A 26,670-nucleotide genomic window follows, 5' to 3' on the forward strand; every position below is an offset into this window, starting at 1 on the left:
TGGTATTCTTTTAGTATGTTGACATCATATCAATGTATAAATAACATTTTGCACAGTGTGGTCGGTCTCTCACAGCTGGTTTTATTTGTAGATGATATGTTTCTTCAGCAGGTGGCGCTGTGTGTGTTCGAGGCGCGCGCCCTCTGCTGGAACCGTCGTGAGTTACTTGAATCAAACATGTCTCCGACGAGTGTGTGCCTTTAAATTAAAAAGACTGGCTCCCGGCGGCAGGTTTGTTTATCTCAGGAGATTACTTGAGCTTTAACTCCCGCTGGTTTAAATCAAACTCAAACTCTCTCGCGATCTGTTGTGATTACCTCACATCTCACGAGACCGCCGCTTTTGTTGTTGATCTCCAGGAAACGCAAACACTCGGGTGACACCTTTTCCGTTTTGGTGGAAAGACGAGAAAATACATTTAGCGCTTTTATATTCCTGCAAGAGTTAATTCTGTTTTTCGCTCGGGTTATTTCCACTCACCGGAAATATCGACCTCTTGAGTTTCTAATCCACTTGTGGCTTCGCACCGAGGCTCGCGTGTGGCGCATCACGTCCGGGGGCATGTAACAAAAAGTATCGTATTTGTTTATATTTAGCTTGCTTTGATTTGGAGGCACGAATTGAGCGTGAATATGCCCGGTGCGCGCGAGATCGGGTTGGTGGGCGCCGCGCTCGCGCTCACGGGAGGAGTCGCGTGCGCTGTGTGCTATCTGATGAGTAAAACACAAAAACCCCAGAAACCAGTCAAAGAGGAGCTGAATGAGGACGGGAGCAGGAAAGAGCACGTGCATAAAGCGCCCAAGACCGACACTGCGCTAAAAACGCCCATAATATCAGAGGTTTGTGGGTTTTGATCCAGTTTTATCCTCTTGGACATTCTTTTACCCCAGTGTTTTAGTTGCACTCGAGGCCTCAAAGCAGTAAGGTATGCCAAAATTAAATTAATTTCAGTTTACAGTGACGTGGTTTGAAATGTCATTCATAATTATTATTTGAACAGGCGCTTAATAGATCATGCATATCTATATCCTCTGAAATAGTAATATTCAGCTATTCTAAATTTTGATATTCATTAACAAAAATAAAAATAATAAAATTTGAATCAAGTTATATATATCATGGAACTTTAATGAATAAATAAAATAAATAACTAAAACCAATAATAATGTAGAAATGTTAATGTTTTTTTTTAAATATAATTTTTAATAATAAATATATAATAAAATAAATAACTAAAACCAATAAAAAAAAAAATAAAACAAAAAAAAACAATATATATATCATGGAACTTTAATGAATAAATAAAATAAATAACTAAAACCAATAATAAACATAATGCTTGAATAGTATACATGGAAATAGCCACACTTAATATTATGATAATATTTATTTATTTTTAAATGTATTAACATTCTAATTTATAATACTTAACACATGCTTAAATAAATGCAAAGTAATAGAAATATGCAACACTGATTAATGTTTTAATAAATGTACAATAATATTATAATATAAATGTATAATAATAAGCTATATATCTTTCAATATAAATAATGTTACATGAAAGTTAATATTACAAAATTATTATGATTTTTTTTTTTTTTTTCAAATAATTTTAGTGTCACCTGGGAGTTGATTTTAAACATTCACTCAAAATAAATTAGCATGCAGGGTTTGTATTTTCGAGCATGGTGCATTGATCAAATCAACTGCTTTTGGTTTATTGTGAGGATCTCCTGTAGTTTAATCCGTCTCGTTCTGTGTGTCAGGAGACATGTGAAGCAGCTTTACTCTCCCATCAAGCTGTGATTTCAGTAAAGTACCGGTAATGCTATGTTTGTTCTCTGTGTTGTTCAGCCCAGGACAGCAGGTACTCAGGTGCTGGTTTTAGGTCTGGACGGAGCAGGAAAGACTAGCTTACTGCACTGTTTTGCCACGGGCAGCCTGGAACAAGATGTGTCCCCCACTCAGGGCTTCAACGCCATCTCCATCAACAAGGAAAAGCTTCAGATCGAGTTCTTAGAGAGTAAATACAGCTCATTTACACACACATACTGTGATTGCTGTAGATCAAACAGTATGGTGCTAACAACACCAAAAAGTCATACAGTAAGTTTATTTTTGTTTTAAGTGAATAGTGTAACAGTGTAATCGTGTCTTTCGTGCGTCCTCTGTCATGCAGTTGGAGGTACGGAGAAGCTGCGTGATTACTGGCGAATGTATCTGTGTAAAGCGCGTGTTCTGGTGTTTGTGGTGGACTCGTCTGACCTCGAGCGATTCCCTCTGGCTAAACGTCTCCTGCACCAGCTCCTGTCGGCCGACCCCTGCCTGCCTCTAGTGCTGCTCGCCAACAAGCAGGTAATCCTCTCTCAGCACGCTCCGTCTGATAGAGTGCGTGTCAGGACCATCTGGACACTCAGACGTGAGGTTAAGGTGCTGAGGCAGTGCGGCTTTTCCTGTTGACGCACCGAATATCTGTTGTGGCAAACACACCTTTAATGGCAAACATGAAATCACACTAACCCAACAATAAATCAGACTTCCCCATTAAAATTTCACTAATCATACATTCAACAATCCTTCAAACAACATTTTTGCAACAATATATTGAATTTTGAAATCATTCTAATAGGTTACATAATGCAAAAGTGTGCATTATCAATGGCTTTTTTGGCAAAGTGAATAACACACTTATAATATTACATTACAATATTATCGTAGACAATACATATCGCACACCTCTGTTCCTGGGGCCTGTACCATGAAGCCGGAATACATGTAAATCCAACTAAATTTAACACCAATCCCCACCAACACTTGCCATCAAATTACATTAAATTAGCTTGGCTTTTGTAACTTACACTCCATGGCTAACCTGCTCTCAAACTGAAATGAGACCAATCAGATGTGAGCAAAATGTCTGACACAAAAAGTCACTCCCCAAGTTTCTCTTGCTCCAAATTAAAGGTCACTAGTACTAAAAAGAAAAAAAATTGTCTGGCTTTAATGAGAATTACTTAGTTATTTTATATGATTTATATAATTATTATATGATTTATGTTATTATTAAGTCATTACACACAAGCACTATTAGTTTAACAGTTATTATAAATCATTTATTTTAAATGAATATTAATATATACAGATCATATGTAATATAAATAAGCTGTAGAATCAATAGAACACACTCTTTTATAAATGTCTATCTGACCTTACATGTTCAAGTCTCTATCACTCTATATTTTCAACTGTATAAACTGACTTAGCAAGTTCCGCTTGTGACTGCACTGATAGAGCAAGATCATTTCTTTTATTTGTCCTCTTTCATGTTTCATATGAAGTTTAAATTTGTCATATTCTTCGATTTCTTAAGCTTTAGTTTTGAATCTTGCTGGGTCTCTCGCGAGAAGTAAATCAAACTTGTGTTGCAGTAACGTCAGTTCGCCACTGATGTTACACATTCATGTGACTCAGTCATCAAAGCCTGAGTTGACAAAGAAAGTTGATGATCCACATCATGGTACCAACAAAACCGGATTGGAGTGGTTTGGTTTTGTCAACTCGAAACTAATCCTGAACTCTGAATTTTTTTCAACTACCGTCATAGTACAGGCCCCTGGTCTTTTTGGACTATTTCATTTGTGTGCCACTCTCTCTTTTTCTCACGCAGGACCCCCCCTGCTCCCTTTCCTCACGCAGGACGTCCCCGGGGCCCGTGGGATCACGGATCTTTACGAGGCGCTGGATCTGGGCAATGTTGGTGATGGGCACCGACTCAGTGTGATTGGTACTCAGGTGAAGAAGGGAAAGTCTGAGGCCAACGCCGGTGTGCAAGACGCTCGTGACCTCATCATAGAGATGATGTCAGATGATTGACCACCAACTGTGTGTCTTAAAATTGTTTCCTTTGGTCACAATTATTTAGGGCTTTGCAGTCACCAAAGAGTCTTCAAACCAAATGACAACTAAACAGCCTGTTCTTTGTAGTAGAAGAGAGTCTAGTGACACTAAAAACTTCAAGACTGCTTAAACTGAGAATGAAAATGGAGCATTTTGAAAAAGATGCCAAAGATAATCATGTTTTTCGGTGTATAGCTGCTGCTGTTGTAATTGTGGATTATGGGATGTTTGAATATCAGTAAACTGATATGGAAGCATGTGTGCTGTTTTTGCTAGATGATAAGATGCTTTAATAGGTTTATAATGTAACTTGCTGACTTGTCAGTAAGAAGAGTCTATAATCGAAATGTCTGTGTACTGATTTTGTAGCTTGACGTTTCTGTCTTTAAATATGTCTGTCTTTAAATGCCAGAAATCAAGTGAAGATTTGATTAAATTGGTGAGGGACTTTTGATAACCATTAAATATTAATTTAAATGACTGAACGTGTTTGTCATTTTTGTAACAAAAATTCTGTAATGTTACTTTTTAGCATCAATGACATGATTTTTAGAATCTTTAGAATTGCTGGAATCATATTTCCTGTTTTGTTTATGATGTCATGGTCTGTTAGGTCAGGCTATTTCAGCTCTTCTGTGATGACCATGTGACTTTGGTTGTCACAGTAACAGCTTCATCAGCAATTACTCTGTGACATTCAGTAAGCTTTTAGTTTCCCAGGATTCCTTTGGGCCTGTACCTGGACAGAATGGACTCGGGTACAGTTTGCATTTAAAACAAAGCCTAAATATGGTCACGTGTTTCATAGTGCATGTTTTTGCTAGATGATAAGATGCTTTAATAGGTTTATAATGTAACTTGCTGACTTGTCAGTAAGTAGAGTCTATAATCGAAATGTCTGTGTACTGATTTTGGTAAAAAAAAAATAAAAAAAAAAAAAAAAAAAATTCTATATATATATATATATATAGATACAGCTCACTCAAAAGTTTGGAAACATTACTATTTTTTAATGTTTTTTGAAAGAAGTCTCTTCTGCTTATCAAGCCCTGCATTTATTTGATCAAAAATACAAAAAAAACAGTAATATTGTGAAATATTATTACAACTTAAAATAATAGTTTTTCATCTATTTGAATATACTTTTAAAAAAAATAATTTATTCCTGTGATGCAAAGCTGAATTTTCCAGCATCATTACTCCAGCCTTCAGTGTCACATGTAACATCCAGTCCTATCACATGATCTTTTAGAAATCATTCTAATATTCTGATTTATTATGAGTGTTTTGGAAACAGTTCTGCTGTCTAATATATTTGATGAATAAAAGGTTAAAAAGAAAAGCATTTATTCCAAAAAAAAAATAATAAATTCTAATAATATATATTCTAATAATTTATTTTCTTTACAATAACTTTTTATCAATTTAACACATCCTTGCTGAATAAAAGTATTGATTTTATTTAAAAAAAAAGAAAGAAAAAAAAGTACTGACCCCAAATTACTGATCAGTAGTGTATATTGTTATTACAAAATATGTTATATTTAAAAAAAAATAGCTACTTCTTTTTTTTCTTTTTTAATTTTATTTTTTTTACTTTTATTCATCAAAGTATCCTAAAAAAGTATCACATGTTCTGAAAAAACCATTAAGCAGCAGAACTTGTTTCCAACTTTGATAATGAATCATCATATTAGAATGATTTTCTAAAGGATCATGTGATAATGATCCTAAAAATTCAGCTTTGCATCACAGAAATAAATGATAATTTAAAGGATAATAAATTTAAAAACAATTATTTTAAATTGTAATAATATAGTACTATACAGTATTACATTTTCTTCTGTATTTTTGATCAAATAAATGCAGGCTTGATGAGCAGAAGAAACTTCTTTCAAAAACAGTAAAAATAGATACAGGTCCTTCTCAAAAAATTAGCATTATATATATATATATTATATATATATATATATATAATTATATATATATATATATATTATATTATATATATATATATATATATATATATTTTTAAATTAGGTTAATATGAATTTTCTGTTTTTATATTTCTGAAAGAGCCTGAATTAAAGTCATCCCATTTGGATAGGTATGTAGCCTACAGCAGAAAGTAAGAAAAAAAGATTTAGTATTTCTTTCATTGCTTTATAATTTGTTTTTTTAAGAATCTGATAACATGTTTGCTTGTAGGATTTCGTATCTAGCTCAACCAAAGAAGTCCAAGACAGTTTGGGCCACAAAACCTTTGTAATTTTTTTATTTATTTAACTTGATTATATAGTATAATTATATTGTCAACCATGAGTACAAATATACCTGAGGCTAAGAGGCTTATGTTTTTCAGCACTACCCAAACATCCAGAAAAACAAAACAAAAAAATATATATAAAACAGCTGTTTCATCCCTTGGTCCAGCTGACTTCTCAGTTGTGCTTGTGTTGTGGGATTCAGGATACTGACATGGGGAAACCAGGAATCGATTCGGCCCCTGTCCCGCTCAACACTGCAAGCCATTCCGAGCCCCAGAATACAGGCTCTGGCCCAGCCTAAGAAAGACTTCTGCCTCCAGATCCAGCTCAGGTAGCGAGAAACAGCACATCAACAAATGTCTTAAAACTTCCTTTTTATTCAGTTATTTAGTTTATTTATGTATATGTACTGTACTGTTCAAACATTTGTGTTAAGATATTTTGTAATGTGGGAAATGATTTTGTACAGTTGATGGGGGGCTTTACAGTTGAGAAGGGGTTCTAATAAAATAATTAAATTGTGTAGGTAAAGAATGCCTAAACCGCAGGTATCTAAACAACATGCAGTTTCAGTCTAACATCGTTTAGATAAAAACATGCCACACCACTGGTAAATGTATAAACAAATGTCCTGCATTTATTGCATTTAATTAAAAAAATATAAATTTACATGGTCACATCCTGAAGTTGATGAACAAAAGAATATATTTTCAAAAAGTTGATGGTCCCATTGACTTGTATTTTGTTCCGTTCTGTGGAAGTCACCGTCTGTTTGGTTACCAATATTCTTCAAAATATCTTCTGAGTTCAGCAGAAAGAAGAATTCATACAGGTTTGGAATAACACAAGGGTGAATAAATAAAGAATTTTCAGTTTTGGGTCAACTATCAAGTGACTGTTAAGTGTGCAGTTATTAAGTATTAGACATGTCGACTGACAGTCCCACCTACTGGCTGGAACAGGTACTGTTTAAATGCAGCTAAATAAGGGCTTGAACCTGCTGTGAGCTACATGAACAAACCATTCACACAGAACCTATTTGTGTTTTTAAAAACGCATACACAATGGAATCTCGTGGCGTGTTAAACACCATACAACCATTAAATCACTGATAAAAGTTTTTGTTTACATAATGTGTGTGTGCTATGTATATAAAAATACACACAGTATATATATTTAAGCATAACATTTTTCTTGAATATATACACATGTAGGCCTGCTGCAATAATCAATATATCGCACAAAATGTACATGACCTCAATCATTTTTGGTGACACAATATATGGGCCATTATATTTACTTGAAAATTAATATCACCATGCTTTTTTGCATTGCAAAGTTATCGTGAAAGGCCTATATACATGCATGCATGTGTGTACATAATAAATATACACAGTACAAACACACATTATGTAAACAAAAACTTATTTTGGATGCGATTAATCCCGATTAATCGCTTGAAACCACTATACAATTTCACAATATTACAGTTTTTATGTATCTGTATTTTTATCAAATAACTGCAGTCTTGGTAAACATAAGATACTTATTTCAAGAACATTACATAATCTTACCAACCCCGGTTTTTTAATGCTACTATATGAAGACAGTTGTTGTGTGAGCTCAGGTTTAGCTGTTTCATCTTAAACGGAAGGAACATTTAGGTTAATAATAATGAATGAGTTGAGGTCAGCATTCAGAATCAAGCATCTATACCTTTTAGAGGAAACGAGAAAGCAATCCACAATTCCTGCCATTCATTTTTGAATGCTTTGGGTCATAGAAGTATACAGGGCATATTTTACACCATACATCATAATTTGATCAAATATGCTCTCAAAAGTAATCAGGTTATTCATTTCTCCTCTGCATTTATCAAGAAACACTGAATTCTTTCTGACCCCAAATTCCTCATTCATATTACGAGGAAAACTGCATTAAAATTCTCACTTTCTCTGCCCAGCTGCCCCTTTTCCACCCAGTGAAGTAAAGTCCTCTGAATGAGCAGGTTGTGTCTGAAGCCAGAGAGATTTTATGAGATAATGGATAAAATGAATTTGGTTCTCCGAGTCCAGCTGGCAAGAGCGTTTCCAGCCCCGTTCTCCACCAGAGAGCATAGAAATCGCTCTTATAAAAGATCATGCTGAGAAATATGGGTGTGATTAGCACAAACACTCTCCAAATCCTACTTTCACTTGTTCCTATCGAGCATCCTGTAACACTCATTCTATTGTCTTGTTTGAAAAGGTGGATTTTTTTCTCAGATGTTAGACGTTCCCTCTGCAATCTTCCTGCAGGAAAGAGGAAGAGGAGGAGAGAAGGATGAAGATCTCCCGCTCTTCCTCTCATGCAGTTCAGTATGAGAACGTTGTCCGTCTTGCAACTCCCAAAACCCGAGGAGGAAGCGCCCAGGAAGTGAAGGAAGAGGTCAAACGAGAACCTGGACACATTCATGAGATCTTTCCAGAACTAAAATTAGCTCCTGCTGAGGAGGAAGCCAAAATTCAACATCTGTTTTTTCAGTAGCGCTCTGTGTGTGTGAGAGAGAAAAAGAGAGACGATGCTGTCAGACAATAGACCACTGTCTGGTGTGTAACCTCTGGCGACTCGTGTTTGACCACAGAGGTCTTTTTAAAATCTTAAATCACAATCTCAGATCTGGGCCCAATTTCATCTCCAAGCTGTTTTACAGACTAACATATCGAGTCAGTTTTGTTTTTGTATAATTTTGTTTGTGAAGACTTCACGTCGCTTATATTTTGCGAGAATTCTGTGGTAAATAAATCATCGGTGCAGGCCATTTTGTTCATTTCTGGATTCAGCTGAACTATTTTTTTGTAACCTGTGGATTTTTGTTACATAACATCTTGAGAACATGTGTGCTGTGAGCTAGAAGAAAGCTTTGATTCTTATCAAAGCAAACGCAGCAGATGATTTTTGCAGGTCTTGTTATAGATAAGTTGCCATATTAGAAAAAAAAAGTGAGTGAGTTATCAGCAATCCAGTATTCAGTGTCACATGGTCCTTCAGAAATTATATTAATATGCTGATTTGCTGCTCAAGAAACATTTATGCTGCTTCATATTTTTGTGGGAATTGTGATACATTTTCTACAGGATTCTACGATGAATAGAAAGTCCAAAAGAACAGCATTCATTTGCAACACTAAATGCCTTTACTGTCATTTTAGATCAATTTTAATGCATCATTTCTTTCTGTAGTTCTCCTCATCCATTGTTATGTGAGCATGACTGTCCCATCTGGCATGTGAGTCCCAGTTTAAGGAACATGGTCGTCTCACCTCGAATCCTCCAGCTGGCCAACCCCAAAACCAACCACCCCAACTTCACCAGCAACAGACAGGTCTGCACTTACAGGAGCAACTTCGCTTTTAAACATAGAACTGGTGCTTGATTCATTCTGAGGCCGAGTTTTACATATCCAAACACCATTCACATTGGCTTTGTGTGCAGAATGTGCAGACATTCATCTCATATGCAGCTCAAACAGCCAAGATGACGTCCAGACTGGAGCAGCTCTCACTGCCCAAACTAAGAAAGACAAGACACTTCTATGACCAGAGAGTCCAATCCGAACTGTAAGAGACACACTGTTATCGCCATTCCTATCCTCACTTTTAACCCAGGGTAAAGGAACATTTCACATTTATAATTTAGAGGCGGGTTTAGCACCGCTTTTAACCCAGGATTATAAATGCAGGATCTTCACCGCAATTCCCACATTAACCCCACATTGCGGTGCTAAACAATGCAGCATTAGAATGTTACGGCTAGATGCTTAGTAACGACAGCCATTCGAGTGCCTCATATTAACATGCTTCAGACAGTCATTGTATAAACAGTCATTTTAGTTTTTGAGGAGAAAAATGTCTAGTGGTGATGGAAAATGTCACACTCTTGTGGAGTGAAGAAAAGAGTATTATTTTTACCTATATAGCCCAAAAAGTCAATTAGGGAAAAACTTGTGGTTAAACCACTGATGTCACATGGACTGTTTTAATGTCTTCACTACCTTTCTGGGCCTTGAAAGTGTCAGTTGCGTTGCTGTCTATGCAGTGTCAGAAAGCTCTCAGATTTCATCAGAAATATCTTAATTTGTATTCCTTCTTACGGGTTTGGAACGACAAGAGGGTGACTAATTAATGACAGAATTTTAATTTTGGGGTGAACTATCCCTTTAAGATGCATTTCTGTCAATCCCATCACAAGTGGACAATGCTAAATAAGGGGTCTGAAACATTTTGAGCTTGTCCACTTTTTGACCATTTCCAGAGATCAAAAACACATTCAACCGGATTGCTTTCATAGTGTAGATGCTCACGTGGTTGAATGGGTTCAAACAGCCACCAGATACCACCTCCTTTCTGCCTACTTATCTAATTGTTAAACATTAAATTGTAAATTTGGTTTAAAGGGCGTTAAAAAAAAGAATGTAAAAAGCACAATGTTTTCTTACCAGTCCTGGTTCTAACACAAACCCACAGCATTTGGTGTAGCTTTGCGGGTATCAGTGAAGAAATAAAAGCTGCTGTTAGTCACTGTTGGTCACGCTTTCTGTTGTTTTTGTTGGTAGTAAGACATGAAATCTGTCTGGACTTCAAATTGTGGGTTGATTCAGCCGTCTTTGGCTTCTCTTACAGCTGTCTAGAGGAGCAAGAATTGCTACGGCGAGTGCCCGAACCCAAGCTTTATCCACTCCTAAAGCCCTCTCTAAAGATTACATCCCACCCAGAGAACCAACATGGCAGCCCTGAGAAAACAAGACAGACCACAAAGCTGTGGTTTCCAGCACATTCATCATCTGCAGTTATTGTATTTTGTCACTTTCTCACCCCTTCCTTTTCCTATCAGGAGCCTGTTGATTGGTTGAGCTCTGGTTTTCTAATCAGTCTCAGATTTTGACTCTGGACTACTTTTGACTGAAACTTAAGTACTACATTATTCTTAGCCTGCTGCCAAAGCTGCCTGGCTCCTCAAACAGGACTGTGTGTTTTACGCCTGTAGTGTTTCCAGTTTGTCTCTTTTTGGATTTCGGTCTAGCCGCCGCTTTCTGTGAGAAAATGCTGCAAGAGTATCTATCAGCATCTGGTTTGAACATCGGTGTAAGTTTTCATGCCTGGACTTTCATTCTACACATCCACCTAGATTACACTTCTGTACTAGAATCATTTGAATTAATAAAAATAATACTACCAGTAACTTAAAAACGGTCACATTTTTGCCCGTGTTTGGACCCTGTACAGTTGCTCGTCACTGCAGGAGCCAGTTGGACCCCAGATCAGTCCAGTTTTCCTTCTCTCTGTCTTTTCCTGCTGTTCTCTCAAAGTCTTTTCTATTCCCATGATCCTCCTCTAACTCTCTCTCTCTGTGACCCATGGGTGACAGATTCCACTGGAGTCTGTTGAGTTGTCTTGGTAACACACAATGCCACGGCTCTCCGTCAGCCATTCAGATTCAGTAAACAGATCTAGTTCCTGTATTAACTCATCAAACAGAACCGAGTCAGAACTCCATCAGACGGATTTAGTGGTGAAAGACTCATGTATAAATAGCATCAGTGATCAAATAGGGGAGGTATTCCAACATATATGTGACCCTGGACCACAAAATCAGTCATAAGGGTAATTTTTTTCAAAATTGAGATTTATACCGCATCTGAAAGCTGAATAAATAATAATCCCACCAATGATTTTTTTTTTATTACAACAATTTTCCGACAAAAAACAACTATATAATAATCAATAATACGACGCAAAAAAAAAAATCTAAATATTGAGAAAATTGCCTTTAAAGTTGTCCAAATTAAGTTCTTAGCAATGCATATTACTAATCAAAAACTAAGTTTTAATATATTTACAGTAGGAAATTTACAAAATATCTCCATGGAACATGATCTGTACTTAGCCTAATATCCTAATGATTTTTGGCATGAAAGAAAAATTAATAATTTTGACCATTGGCTATTGCTACAAATAAAACACACCAGACACTAGACACTTTTTTTTTTGCCAAGGTCAAAACAATGTTTAAAATAATAAAACTAAATATTATGGTTCTGCCTTCTTGTTTTTTTTTTTAAGGTGTTGCAGCGATGTATTACCAACAAGAGACCCCAATTAGAGCCTCAAACAAAGACCAAAAACAACAAACCTGTAGATTATCTTTATGTTTTATCAGCTATTTGGACTCTCATTCTGACGGCACCCACCCACTTTTCTGTGAAACATACAAAACAATTAAAGTAATGCTACACTTTTACAAATCTGCTCCCATGAATAAACAAACTCATCTACTGTACATCTTGGAAGACCTGAGGGAAGATGCAGAAGGAATACTATATATTACAACAACAAAAAAAAGTAATAAAGCAGATGAAAAGAGGCAAGAGAACCAGTCAGTGCTGGAATTTAGCCACCTCAGAGACACGCTAATTTACCGTGCGAGCTTTTTTTAAGCCTCTGTAAACCGGCGCAGCTGAAATCAGTGAACGCCGAGTGTTCTGATTGGTGCAGGAGGGGGCGGAGACTAGTGCAATCAACCAATGACAATGTGATCTAGTAGCTCACTACATTACGCTCTTTCTTTCACTTATATGGATTTTTTAATTTTTATTTAATTTTATTTACCAAAATTTCTTATAATGCATAAAAGTGTCATATTTTAATCAGTAGCTGTATTATTTAATATCTTCCAGGATGTGCCAGGAAACTTGCTGCAGCGTGTTTGTGTTCACTTCAGCTTAGCATCTACGCTGCAGTCAAATGAACACTTTGTTTTTCCGTTGAGGGTGTGGGATGTTTTTTCATGCCCCACTGCTCAAATACACACACACACACACACACACACACACATACTACTGCAGTCAGCTGCACTCTGCCAACCATTTAAAAGTTGCCTCGTCTGTCCGTCCTTTGCTTACTTGGCTGAGTTTAAGGATTTGAATATTTTCTGAAATGCTGCCATCAGCATTTGAGTCTGCCTGAGGCGTCGCTCTCCTTTCACTGTTTTTCACATGGACTCTGTTGTTTAGTCCACTCTTCCACCATCCTTGTCTCCTTAACACGTTTCAGTTAACCTCTCATTCTCTCATAAACACTAATAACAAGCTTCCCAATAAAATCAAATACAATAAAAAAAACCTCAATAATAAAATTTAAATCAGGCATAATTCTTCAATAATTCCTTTTAAGAAATAAAGAGAGAAACAAATGGTCATCGTACAGTAAATAAAATGTGGTGTTTTTTTTTCTACTAATCTGAATGCAGATGCTAATTATTATCTGAGCAGAGTTTGAGACATTATTGAGATTTCTTTTACACTTCTATTGTGAGACAAATGTGAGATTACTGTGAAAATGTGTTCTTCATTAACCTCATATTAGTGTCTAGCACAAACAACTGAGATGATAAAAAATATATTATTTTGTTATTTTTTAGGTTCATAAATAAAGACATAGGTAAAGTCTAACTTTCTCTGCTTTTCTTTCTTTCTCAACTCCAAGATGATTCTCCCAATGAGAAAGCAAACAAGCTCAATACTAATCACTCAACACGTAAAATCAAACCCTGAAAATACAGATGTAATTTTTTATATATAGATGCTTACATTTAGCTTATTTACTTACATTTAATAGTTATTAAGGCAATAAAAATAGGCTATATGGCATACATTTAGCAAAAGATTACAATTTAGATAAAATTTAAAAAAATAAAATAAGACCCATATCGGTCTTCAGACTTCAGAAAACATCCTCAAATAAGAAAAGAAAGACAGTGAGATGGTCTACTGAACAATCAACGGAGCAGAGAGAGAAAAACAACATGAAGATCTTCCATCAGTCCTTCACTGATCCCAGTTCAGCAGGGAGACCTTCTGCTTTCCTCCACTGAGCGTTTCGCATCCTGAACCATTTCTACAGGACAGATAATATGTGAAAACATATCAACAATAAGAATACACATTTTTAAATAAAATGCAATAACATAATATAATATGTTTTCACATATTTTTATCAGTTGGAATAAATCCAGTTTCAGATTCTGAATGCTGTTTATATGAGCACAAGGTATTTTTAAAAATAGTCCGATTCAAGTGTTTACATTGTTTCAGGTTCACAGGTGTAAATTTATTTCAGATCAAGCTCAGTCAGATTTTCAATCCGATTAGGCCACCAATCCGATTGTAGATGGATTATTTGAATACATGCAAATGCAGCTAATGTTATCCATTTCAGCACAAGTTGTAAAACATTTGACTTATGAAACTGAGTAAATATTTCACTTTCACACACACACACACACACACTGATCTTAGAGTATCCTAAATTAGCTGATTTTCAAAGAAACAGACAGTTGCACAACAGCTTTGAGGGACAATGATCTTTAACACTAGCATTGCAACACACTTGCAAAACTGTCAAGATAACAAACCATGACAGTATATAAAAAGCTCTGTATAAAATCCCCTTCTTCGGTAAGGCGACCATATATATCCGCTTTTTTCTGATTTCCAATTTACATAAAATGTCCTATTGTTTTCATACTTGTTAAAGGACTTTAGAGACCATCAACAGGAAAACAAAGCCAAACCTAAGACATTTTAAGCAATTAAGAGGCACAGTCATGCTATTTTTGGTATTTTGTGTGTTCACCTAAAAAACACAAACATTCCATTGTTTTTCAGCAGAAGAACAGCAAACACTGTGTGCACTGCATTTCTGTGTTTGTGTGAACAGCAGAAATCAGAGAGCGCCACTCATCTTCACCTCACAGGTTTTAGTGCAGCATGTGTAGCGTTTGACTCTGAACACTTTACATCAAAGTATCCACCCATCACTAACCCTACAGAGACTGTGTTTACTAGCAAACACGGCGAGCAGGCATGACCGGTTTACAGAGAGAGAAAGAGAGGTCTACACCTGTTCCTCATACCGCTCCCTTTGCATTTTGAGTTTTCTTAGCATGAAAATAATGCAAAGTGGTGATATCATTTCCTCCAGAACAAGGACAGAGTTTGTTATTCAAACCAGTTCTCCCTGGGTCATAATTTGCCTATGAAATACAGCATAGATGAGGCACCACGCTTAGCTTTCATGGCACATTTATAGTCTTGAGAAACGATCATATAGGGTTATTGTGGGTCTTGAAATGTTTTAATTCACGCTTCCACAAATTAAGGCCTTAAATAGTCTTAAGTCCAAGCAGAAATCAGAGTCATGGCATATATCTAAACATACTTTAATCAAGATGCAAAAAGAAAATAAGAAGTCTCCGTTTTCTGTAAGAATCATTAAACTTAAATAAATATCTGCCAAAGGTGTATGAAAACTTAATTTCACTTTGAATTAAAGGGTAAGTTCACACAAAAATGAAAATTAGCCTGTGTTTTACTTTCAGAGTTATATAAAAAATTGTCCTGGCCTCTCCAAGCCTTACAATGAGGTAAGCGGGTGCTTTTTGTCAACAGTCCAGAAGACGTCAAATAAAGTGCATGTATCCATATTAAAACATGCCTCACATGCGTTTTTGTAAGTGAAATATCCATATTTTAAATGAAATAAACACTTTTTTTCTCACTTCCGCTGATTGTCGTACGCTGAAGCCGTTCAGGCGCAACTCTGCGATATTCAGGAGAACAAAGTTTCCTTGCTTTACCAAAGGAAAACCCGTCTCCTCTTGGCTTAAATCAAAATCCTCCGACATTTTTCTTTACAAATCTTCGTTTTGTGCTTCTAATGACCGGTGTTTTGTTTTGTTCTCTCTCCGTATTCGTCATTAATCACTCAACTAGAGCTGGGCGATATATCTAACGATATGATCATACGCAATATTGCGTTCATTATCGCAGATGTATCACCTTCAATAATGAACTCGATATTGCGTAGCTTGTCAGTGAACTACGGCTCTGTCTATTAAATGCCGCTCCATTTGAAAGCAGGTGATGGCGATTTAGCGGTAATCAGGGAACCAGATTTACTGACTAGATGCGCATGATTATATCGTTAGATATATCGCCCAGCCCTACACGCAACGCCAATGTCTTACATCATCCACAGGAACGGCTTCAGCGTACGAGAGTCAGCGGAAGTGAAAAAAATAACTCCAATTGGATTCGTCTGAAAGAAGAAAGTCATATACACCTAGGATGCTTTGAGGGTGAGTAAAACACGGGCTAATTTTCATTTTTGAGTGAACTAACCCTTTAAGTTGATTTTTCTAATCCTATTGGCAGATATTTGTTCTTGTCTTAATCGTAAACTCACTTCATTTTGATTGAATTTCACAGAAAACAAGACTAAGTCATTTTGCTCCTTAAGTAAATGTGTATTGATTTAAGAATCTTTAAACATTTGAATAGGAAAACAATGCAAAATACCTGAGGATAAACGTCACTTTTTTTGCAGTGTGACCAGAAGGTGGTTTTAAGTAGAGCAATTCAAGTCATAAGCCATTTCTTTGTGTTGCTTATCCTTGTTTTGGAAACCGTTATAGGTTGTTTTTATGGATACTTTGATGAATAGAACGTTCAAAAGAACGAAACAAAAATCTTTTGTAACATTATAAATGTCTTTACTGTCACTTTTAATAAATTTAATGCATCCTTTCTGAATAAAAGTATTACTTTCTTTCCAAAACCCTCTAAATCTTTTACCATGTTATATGGTATATTTAATGTTACTTGTGCATGAGTGAATACATTTAAGCACACTGCATACATTCACACACCCCTAAAATGGTGAATTGCTAAGCCTGTTCTATTGTGTAGGATGATTTATCACAAAGGCTTTCACATTTTGCATAAATGCACTTGGTTTTTCACAATCATAGTGACAGAAACAGACCAGCCTCAAGAAGGAATGTGTTTCCAGTAAAAATTCTGGCTAACTTCACGCTGTCAGCGCTGGAAGTGTTGCTCACAAGCTCTATAATATCTATTAGATTCTGTAAGTAGACACATTACAGCATTACTAAATGCCCCGTTACATCATGACTCCTGTGTGGGTTTTTTATTTGAATGAGTGTGTTTAGAAATCAGACACAATGCGTTTGAACATGTTGGCCGTATCCGTAAGAGGGGAGGCGCGTCCGGAGGCAATCTGGGTTGTCTATTGTGCTCCAATGCTCTGTTTATGGTCAGTGTCAGCTCTTCATTCACAAGCCTTTGGTTTTTAACGCTGTCAGTGTGTTATTTTGAGCTGGTGACAGCAAAACAGGAATGAAGACAATGCATGACAGAAGCATGCACCATGGGTAATGTGGCTTAGTGGTTAAAGATCTCATGTGTTCACTGAAAAGTTGTAAGCTGACACCCCAGAAGAGTTGATCCATGCACTTTCATTGTGCAATTAAGAGTTTAACCTCCAGAGGGACTCAATCTGTATAAGTTAAGTCACTTTGAGCAAGGAGAAACACCTCTCTGGAAGCATTATTATTTACTTTAACATGTATTGCTTTCATTAACTTTCCCTGATCAAATAAAGTCAGGCAGGTCATTATGCAATAAAGGCTCATAAACCATATGTCATAGCCTACTAACATGTTGACTGAACCAAAATGTACACTGGTATTACCATATTTTTGGACACACACCATAGGATTATATATATATATATATATATATATATATATATATATATATATATATATATATATATATATATATATATATATTTATTACATCGAGATGTAAATGCCATGGTACAATCCCAGCTAACATAAATATGCTAATAGGCCTACATATTATCACATTATTTATTATTTACTATTAATTATTGTTGTTTTTAGCACGTTCAAAACATACAGTTTTTTAAATGTTCTAAAAAATTGTAAAAAAATTTTATTATGGGTGATGTTAATGTCAGAGAAAACATTAAGGGAAGGTTCAGTTTTATCATTTTGCAAACATTATATGAACGTTATTTTGAATGCTCTCTAAACTAGTAGGCTAGTAAGTAAGTTAGTAGCCGTGTGCAAACGTTTTGAATAATAAGTTTAATAGGAAAAAAATCATAACTTTGAAATAACCTTGTCAGAACGTCATTAGACAAATTTCAGGGAATGTTATATATATTGCAAATCGATATCATACAGCTAGTCATTTTTGACAGGTGCGTTTTACATTATATTATTATTTAAAAAAATACTTTTAATTTTTAGATATGTTTGTATTAAGACAATTCCGCCTACATTAAAATATACATAAAAAGATAAGAATTATTTTTTTTTAAATATATAACGTAGATTTTTGTGCGTTAAAAGAGACGAAACAAAACGCGAGCGCTCCCATTCGACCAATCAGAAAGACGCGGCAAATTTGCAACGCTCCCAACCGGCCAATCAACGTGACGCGTCTTCCAAACGTTCTGTTTTGTTGCGTCGCGTCGCTCGATAGCGCTGTAAATGAGGCTCTCTTGAGAAACTCACCGCTGTCTCCTCTTCGCTGAGCCCGCACTCCGCTGCGATCAGCATCAGCGTGGCATCGTCGGGGTGCTTGCTGACCTTCGTGAAATTCTCCTCCAGAACTTTAATCTGATCCTCCGCCAAATCCATTGCGAACATCGCGTTTCCACTCGCGCTCATGTCTCAGCTCCAAACAGACGAACGGGACTGGAAACTGAAATCACAGCTCGACTGATGCCAGCCTCAGCGTCCCATGCAAATAAAGTCCCAAGTCTGGAGAGGAGCGCCAGCCTCCACGAGGAAATGCTGTGGGAAAGGGAAAGCACGCAGTCAGTGTGAGATGCGCGATGTGGAGTGCGCCGACGCGTCAGGAGTGAGTACTGTACCTGATAATGGCCAAACTCCATCTGCTCTCAGCTCTGCTCTTGCACTGCATTATGTAAACTCCGGGTGACGTCACAGCGGGGCTGAAGTGTGACAGTCCTTTGAAAGTACATCAAAGCTTACCTCATAAAACATGTCCTGGCCATTTTACCATAAAAAAAATCTATGCATATTTTATGTGTATTTTTTATGCCATTAATACCCCTTCCAACCCTTTCTCATTACCATGACAAAAATATAATAATAACAATAATAATTATATTTATTAATATATTAATAAATAATAACAACAACATCTATATTAATAATTATTATTATTATTATCAAAAACATGTTGGACATATATTAGGGTAAAAAAAATGTACGGAGACTTTTATAACAATTTTAATATCAATTCAGTGTAAATTTTACATTTAGTACAACAAAACATACCTTGATGTATAAAAGCTTAAAAATAGAATTGCTTTTAAATAAATTATTATTATTATCATATATTTCACATATTTACCATATTAATATTTATTTAATATATCAAAAATATTTGTAGTAGTATTGTAGCGTACTTTAAAATAAGTATGTAATTGTTATTAAATGGATATGTAAATTAAAAATAATTATTATATTTATTGTATGTAATGTAATCATTTATCAAAACATGAATTAATATTGTTATTTAATTTATGTAACATATTAAGATTTATTTAATATATGAATAATATTTATAGTAGTATAGTAGTGTACTTTAAAAATAATATGAAATTGTTATTAAATATATAAGTATGAATAATAATAATTATTTTTCTTGATTGTATATAATATAATAATTTAACAAAACATTTATTATAATTATTTTTATAGATTTAATGTATTTCATATATTCGTATTTATTAAATATATAAATAATATTTATTGTAGTATAGTAGTGTTTTTTTTTTTTAGCTTGCTCACATGAAATGTTTCAGTCAGCTATTTGATCTAGTTTGTACAAATACAGTTCTTTTATTGAATTTTATAGATTGTAAATTCAGCTAAATTCAACCCCTGGATGTTTTCAGAGGTCTGTCTGCTGTTTGTCCATCAGTGAAGGGAAGGCAGCACTTTACAGCACATGACTGTGAAGCATCAGAAGAATGCTGAGCGGTGAGTTCTCTGGAACAGAAACACCAGTCTGTCATGTCCTGAAAACACATGTCTGCTGTAGAGGAGCCCTCGATGGAGGAGGAGAGGAAATGGGGCACACTGCCACAGAGTCCACTGGACTGATTATATATCACATTACATGCTACACAACCCATACAGAGTAAGCATACACACACACACACACACACACACACACACACACACACACACACTCATCCTGTGGAGCTGCATTCTTTCAGCAGTTAAATCTTTGACAGCATTTTTACAAGTTGATGTCTGGAGTTGTTTAAAAGAGTAGATTTTCATAAAATATGTCATCTTTTTCAGTGCTGCTTTAATGATGATTTGTAATATAATTTGATCTGCTTCAGTCAGATTCCCCTCCCCTGGGGTCTCCTTTATAAAACCCTCCGTAGATTTCATTCTAAAAGTGTTCGTATGCACAAAAGCCAGAACCTGTGCAAAAATCCCTTTATAAATCAGGGGAAGATGTGCATACGTGCATCTCCACCCCGACTCACCATATATGGAGCTTACAACGCCTAATTTTTCTATGCATAACCTCATCTGCATATCATTTCCATGGATATTCCCATCCACATGACACCATATTTAACACCTTAAAGGTACAAGACATCAAGGAAATATGAGATACGGACTATAAATGCCATTTTTATTGCTAAAAATCATCCAGTATTCTTGTTATGTTTTAGCATAAATATATCAAAATCCATAAAAACAAAACGGTTAAAAATTGTTCTCAGATAAATATTTTAGAATAGAGTTGATCTCATTCTTTTCCACTGGCCAAATAGTATTTCAGTTGTTTGAAACAATTCAAATCAAATTTAATTTAGGCAGTTTTGCTGATAAGGTGAACATCTTTTAGCTATTTTTAGCGTATATTTATTGCAGTGTAAATAGAATTGTCGGACTCTGCGCGTCACTGACAAAGTAGCCTGTTTTAAAAACAAAACATGCAAATTACCATTTACCAAGTTGTATCCTTCAAATACAGTGGTATTTTTCATAATGTTGTGGAGATGCCTTCACATGGAATCAACACCTGATCTCTATGATGTTTAGATCTTGCTATAGTTGTCTACTCACATGTGCATTCATTTAAAATATATTTATGCTTAAACTGTTACATGTAAATGGAAGCTAAAGACACTTGTGCAAAGTGGGTCATGAAACCGATGCTCGTCCTTCACTTCTGAGCCGGAACAAAACAGAATCAATACAGACCACTTTTTATTTCTTTGGCATTGTATAGATTCCTGCCCTTTTGGCGTCATTTCTACACCTCCTTTAACCCCTAAGTGTTTTTCTGTTGCCTGAGGAGAGGGTGTCGGGTTTGAATGACTCACAGTATTGTTTTCTGAAGCTCTTTGAAAAGGTTTGGGTAGCAGTGTCCATACTTGCTCCTGTAATCCCATCTCTAACCTGGAGGGCTGTTTTCTGCTCACGCTCTGAGATGTGCGGAAATGCCCTGTTATATATAAAGAGAGGTTTTCATAAGTCAAGGTGCTGTTAAAGTGATACTGTGTCTCAGAATAATGTTGGAGGAACACAGGCAGATGCAGAAGGTCACGTGTTTGTTGACTGTATAAGGGTGGAGAGGTGAGTGTTTGCACAGGAGGAGATGAGGTGTGGACCTCCAGGATGAATCTTTGGCAACATTAGTTAGAGAGAAGACGATTTTAATCAGGTGTGTTTAAGGATGCTTATAGTTAGTCAGCAGGGTGGAGGAGAAGAGCACATATTCAGCTTATGATTTCACACCTGATCGTGTAAGTCAGACACAATATAGTGAAAATATTCAGTTGAATCTAAAATAAAATGATGATAACTTGTGCCTCAAATAAATCATGAAATAAATAGATTTATCAGGTTGTTTTATCCACCAATATTTTGTCAGTTTTAATATTTCCATTAGTCAGTAGTAATGGATTTTGAGTAAATAAAGAGTAAAAGTAGCCATTATTTATTTTATGTATCTCAGAGTATATTGTATAAATACCTATAAATAAAATATATAACAAATAATTGTAATATTACATTTATAAATTATAATTCAGATGTGTAATTTATGTCTAACTTTATTAATAAATATTTATAAATACAATAAATATATTATAAATATAGTAATATTTTATCATGAATTTATTTATTTAGTAAATTTTATTATTTGCATCTGCCAATAATAATGCACAATTTTGGCTTTTGAGTAATTATAGAATATAATTTATAAATATGTATTAATTATAATAAATTACTGAAATTATAATTTAATTTATAACGTATATCAAAATAGCTATAAATTAAATGCACACCAAATAAATGATAATGCTTATGTATAATATAAATTCAAATCTATAAATAAATCAAATGTATAATAATTGAATGTATCACTTTATAAATATCTATAAATACAATAATGTTTATGTATAGAAATTGTAAATATATAATATCAACATAAGCATTCGTCACAGTTTTTCTCGATTGCTAACACACAATTCATAAAACAATTCACTGTTTTCTCACAACTATAAACACAATCTCAAAACTACACACCCAGTTGTGCAAACTTCAAACTTCCAGGTCAATATCAAAAAATATTATAGTCAAAAACAAACTTTGACCTCAGACATGTAAACACCACAACTACAAGATCCAGCTGCTTTAGTGGGAAACTGGTGCTTGACATACTGGTAGAAAAATCCAGTAAAGAGCAGAGCGACAGACGAACGGCACATGGATGTTACATAAGCACACACTCCTCCCTCAGATCCGCTCAACATCTGGATCTCAAACAGAAGCGACCCGAGGAAATGAGACTTCAGAAACTGAAGAAAGAGAGACACATCAACAGGAACACTGTCAATCACTCTTTGCTGACACACTAATAACAGGAAGTAACTAAAGGCTAAATGTGAGGTAAATGGATTTAATAGATGCAGTGTGTGTGTGTGTGTGTGTGTGTGTGTGTGTGTGTGTTATTGTGCAGACTGAAGACATCAGGACATTATAACATCTAAACAGAGTCTGACATATATTACTGTTTCTGTTAATGTGAGTGTGAGTTTTTGGAGAAAGGACAGACTATATGTGAGTTAGATTAAAGTTCTGGTTCATTTTCATAGGATCTTGAGTGAAAACAGATCCAGTATCTGCAGAGCTCTATGGAAAGCTCGGCACATTTCCATACGATTAAAGTAGCATTCAAAACGCTGAACACATGCTTGACCTTTCACTTATATATTTTGATTAGCTTGATTTTTTTTTTTAGTTGAACACATTTTACCTTGCTTAAATCCATTCTGCAAAATGTCACAAATGTCTCCCAAAACCAGCACAGGAAAAAACCAAGAGGATCCACAAAGGAAATTTCTTTAAAAAATAAATAAATAAATAAAAAAAGAGGTTAAATGGCATTCAAAAGCTGAACACATTCCTGACCTTTCACATGGCTATTAATATTTCATAAAACTTTCATACTTCTCTTAATAAAAAACACTTAACATTTTTTAGTTTATAACACTTTAAATCCACAAAATTTCCCCCACAAGATTCCACAGATTTTTCCCAAAGGCAACACAGAAAATGCATGTATATGTTAAAAGAATTATAGTGATATAAACAAAACAAAATAAAATGAAAAAAAAAAAAAATTAAGGGTTTTTGAATCCTTGAGGGAAAATAGAGGAATTTTTTTCATATCCTTTCCACAAAATTCCACAGTTTTCCCCCAAAACCAGCACAGAAAATGCATGCATAAATAAAAAAAAATTATCTTATTATTATAATTAATATAATGATATAAAATGTATGTTTTGAAACCTTAAAGATGCAAAATTAAGTGGTTAAGTGAGAACAAATATAAAAATCCTAATAATCACTTCTTTTTGGCTGTTAACTCATTAAAACATTTTTTATCTTTTCTATTCTGCCATTTTTTTCTATGGGACAGCTATTTTTGTTTTGGTCTTTGTCCTGATTGACATTTAATGCGTAAATAAACATGCGTGTGTATGTGTGTGTACACAGGTGTGTCTGTCTGTGTGTATGCAAGAAATGTTTGTGAAAAACACTGATGATCAGGAAGAGAGCTGATGTGCTCATGTGATCATTAGTGACTCAGGATTCAGTCAGTATGCTGATAAAGATCAATAAACCAACACTGACTAGAGCTGATTCACACATTTATTTAACTGAAAACTACTGGTCGTCACCTTGAACGCCTTTACAGGAAAACTGGTTTGAACCAGTGCATATTATTGCTTACAAGGACCATATTCAGCGATATAAATCTGCTTCATGATCCAGTTACTATTCTGCCCTCATTACCAATGCATCCTCCCGTCCTAAAACAGTTTTCTGTAGTCAACAAACTCACCAACCCTCCTGCACCTGTCATGAGTAACCCAGTAGACCTCTGTGAGTCATTCTTACACTTCTTCCAAAATAAAATAAACCGCATATATAATCTCTTTCCAACAATGTACTCCCCTATCCACTCACATGACTTCCGCTCTAATTTTGTACCTGGTACTTTTACTGATTTTGACCCTCCAACTCCTGCCTGTATATCTCAGAGTTTCTCAAAAAATCTAATCCATCTTTCTGTCATCTTGCCTTGCCTTGCCTTGGCTTGTTATTTTGCGGCCTATTTCATTTCTCATTTCTCAACTTCTCAGCACCGGTGCAGGTGCTGTTCCTCTTGAATTAAAAAGTCAAGTCAAGTCAAGTCATCTTTATTTATATAGCGCTTTAAACAAAAAGATTGCGTCAAAGCAACTGAACAACATTAATTAGGAAAACAGTGTGTCAATAATGCAAAATAACAGTTAAAGGCAGTTCATCATTGAATTCAGTGATGTCATCATGCAGCTCAGTTCAGTTTAAATAGTATCTGTGCAATAATTTGCAATCAAGTCAACGATATCGCCGTAAATGAAGTGTCCCCAACTAAGCAAGCCAGAGGCGACAGCGGCAAGGAACCAAAACTCCATCGGTGACAGAATGGAGAAAAAAACCTTGGGAGAAACCAGGCTCAGTTGGGGGGCAGTTCTCCTCTGGCCAGATGAAACCAGCAGTTCAATTCCAGGCTGCAGCAAAGTCAGATTGTGCAGAAGAATCATCTGTTTCCTGTGGTCTTGTCCCGGTGGTCGTCTGAGACAAGGTCTTTACAGGGGATCTGTCTCTGGGGCTCTAGTCCTGGTCTCCGCTGTCTTTCAGGGCTGTAGAGGTCCTTTCTAGGTGCTGATCCAGCATCTGTGCTGGATACATACTGGATCCGGGTGACTGCAGTGACCCTCTGACTTGGATACAGACTGGAACTGGTGACTACGGTGACCTCGGAATAAGAGAGAAATTGACTAATATTAGCGTAGATGCCATTCTTCTAACAATGTAGCAAGTACATTTAGTGTTATGGGAAGTGTTCCCGGTTCCAGTTTACCTAATTAATGCAGCCTAAAAATCCTTTAACAGATTTGGATATTAGAAGTGTATTAGTATGTTATGTGTAAGCCAGGTTAAAGAGATGGGTCTTTAATCTAGATTTAAACTGCAAGAGTGTGTCTGCCTCCTGAACAATGTTAGGTAGGTTATTCCAGAGTTTAGGCGCTAAATAGGAGAAGGATCTGCCGCCCGCAGTTGACTTTGATATTCTAGGTATTATCAAATTGCCAGAGTTTTGAGAATGCAGCGGACGTGGAAGACTATAATGTAACAAGAGCTTGTTCAAATACTGAGGTGCTAAACCATTCAGGGCTTTATAAGTAATAAGCAAGATATTAAAATCTATACGATGTTTGATAGGGAGCCAGTGCAATGTTGGCAGGACAGGGCTAATATGATCATACTTCCTGGTTCTAGTAAGAACTCTAGCTGTTGCATTTTGGACTAACTGGAGTTTGTTTACTAAGCGTGCAGAACAACCACCCAATAGAGCATTACAATAGTCTAACCTTGAGGTCATAAACGTATTGATTAACATTTCTACATTTGACATTGAGAGCATAGGCCGTAATTTAGATATATTTTTGAGATGGAAAAATGCAATTTTACAAATGCTAGAAACGTGGCTTTCTAAGGAAAGGTTGCTATCAAATAGCACTCCTAGGTTCCTAACTGATGACGAAGAATTGACAGAGCAGCCATCAAGTTTTAGACAGCGTTCTAGGTTATTACATGCAGAGCTTTTAGGTCCTATAATTAACACCTCTGTTTTTTCAGAATTAAGCAGTAAGAAATTACTCGTCATCCAGTTTTTTATATTGACTATGCATTCCGTTGGTTTTTTAAATTGGTATGTTTCGCCAGGCCACGAAGAAATATAGAGCTGAGTATCATCAGCATAACAGTGAAAGCTAACACCATGTTTCCTGATGATATTTCCCAAGGGTAACATGTAAAGCGTGAAGAGTAATGGCCCTAGTACTGAGCCTTGCGGTACTCCAATCTGCAGCTGTCACACCAGTCTTAAAGAAACCCAGACTTGACCCTTCTGATATGGCCAATTACAGACTAATTTAAAATCTCCTGCTTCTTTC

The 26,670-nt window shown here is 35.6% G+C and overlaps 2 protein-coding genes across 2 annotated transcripts; one reads left to right on the plus strand and one right to left on the minus strand.

Annotated features, from left to right (window-relative positions):
• The first annotated feature begins 381 nt into the window (after positions 1 to 381).
• Positions 382 to 4,380, plus strand: LOC109060995 (ADP-ribosylation factor-like protein 9). Its single transcript, XM_019078146.2, has 4 exons — positions 382 to 839; positions 1,858 to 2,026; positions 2,183 to 2,358; positions 3,700 to 4,380. The coding sequence occupies exons 1-4, from the start codon at positions 633 to 635 to the stop codon at positions 3,874 to 3,876; spliced, it is 729 nt and encodes a 242-aa protein (XP_018933691.1). The 5' UTR covers positions 382 to 632; the 3' UTR covers positions 3,877 to 4,380.
• A 9,371-nt stretch (positions 4,381 to 13,751) lies between these two features.
• LOC122139609 (homeodomain-only protein) lies at positions 13,752 to 18,988 on the minus strand. The gene is made up of 3 exons (XM_042737950.1): positions 18,973 to 18,988; positions 18,611 to 18,892; positions 13,752 to 14,100 (listed from the first exon to the last, which is right to left on the minus strand). Exons 2-3 carry the CDS (start codon positions 18,764 to 18,766, stop codon positions 14,023 to 14,025), a joined length of 234 nt encoding a protein of 77 aa, XP_042593884.1. The 5' UTR covers positions 18,767 to 18,892; positions 18,973 to 18,988; the 3' UTR covers positions 13,752 to 14,022.
• Between the last annotated feature and the right edge of the window lie 7,682 nt (positions 18,989 to 26,670).

Source organism: Cyprinus carpio, chromosome B14 (assembly GCF_018340385.1).
Source record: "Cyprinus carpio isolate SPL01 chromosome B14, ASM1834038v1, whole genome shotgun sequence".
NCBI lineage: Eukaryota > Metazoa > Chordata > Actinopteri > Cypriniformes > Cyprinidae > Cyprinus > Cyprinus carpio.

Excerpts from the sequence above, each read along its gene's own strand:
- LOC122139609 (XM_042737950.1), bottom strand. The coding sequence starts at position 18,766 with ATGAGCGCGAGTGGAAACGCGATGTTCGCAATGGATTTGGCGGAGGAT. Across the intron at positions 14,101-18,610 it reads TCAGCGAAGAGGAGACAGCG|AAATGGTTCAGGATGCGAAA; the intron begins GTGAGTTTCTCA and ends TCTGTCCTGTAG.
- LOC109060995 (XM_019078146.2), top strand. The coding sequence starts at position 633 with ATGCCCGGTGCGCGCGAGATCGGGTTGGTGGGCGCCGCGCTCGCGCTC. Across the intron at positions 840-1,857 it reads AAACGCCCATAATATCAGAG|CCCAGGACAGCAGGTACTCA; the intron begins GTTTGTGGGTTT and ends TGTGTTGTTCAG. Across the intron at positions 2,359-3,699 it reads TGCTGCTCGCCAACAAGCAG|GACGTCCCCGGGGCCCGTGG; the intron begins GTAATCCTCTCT and ends TTCCTCACGCAG.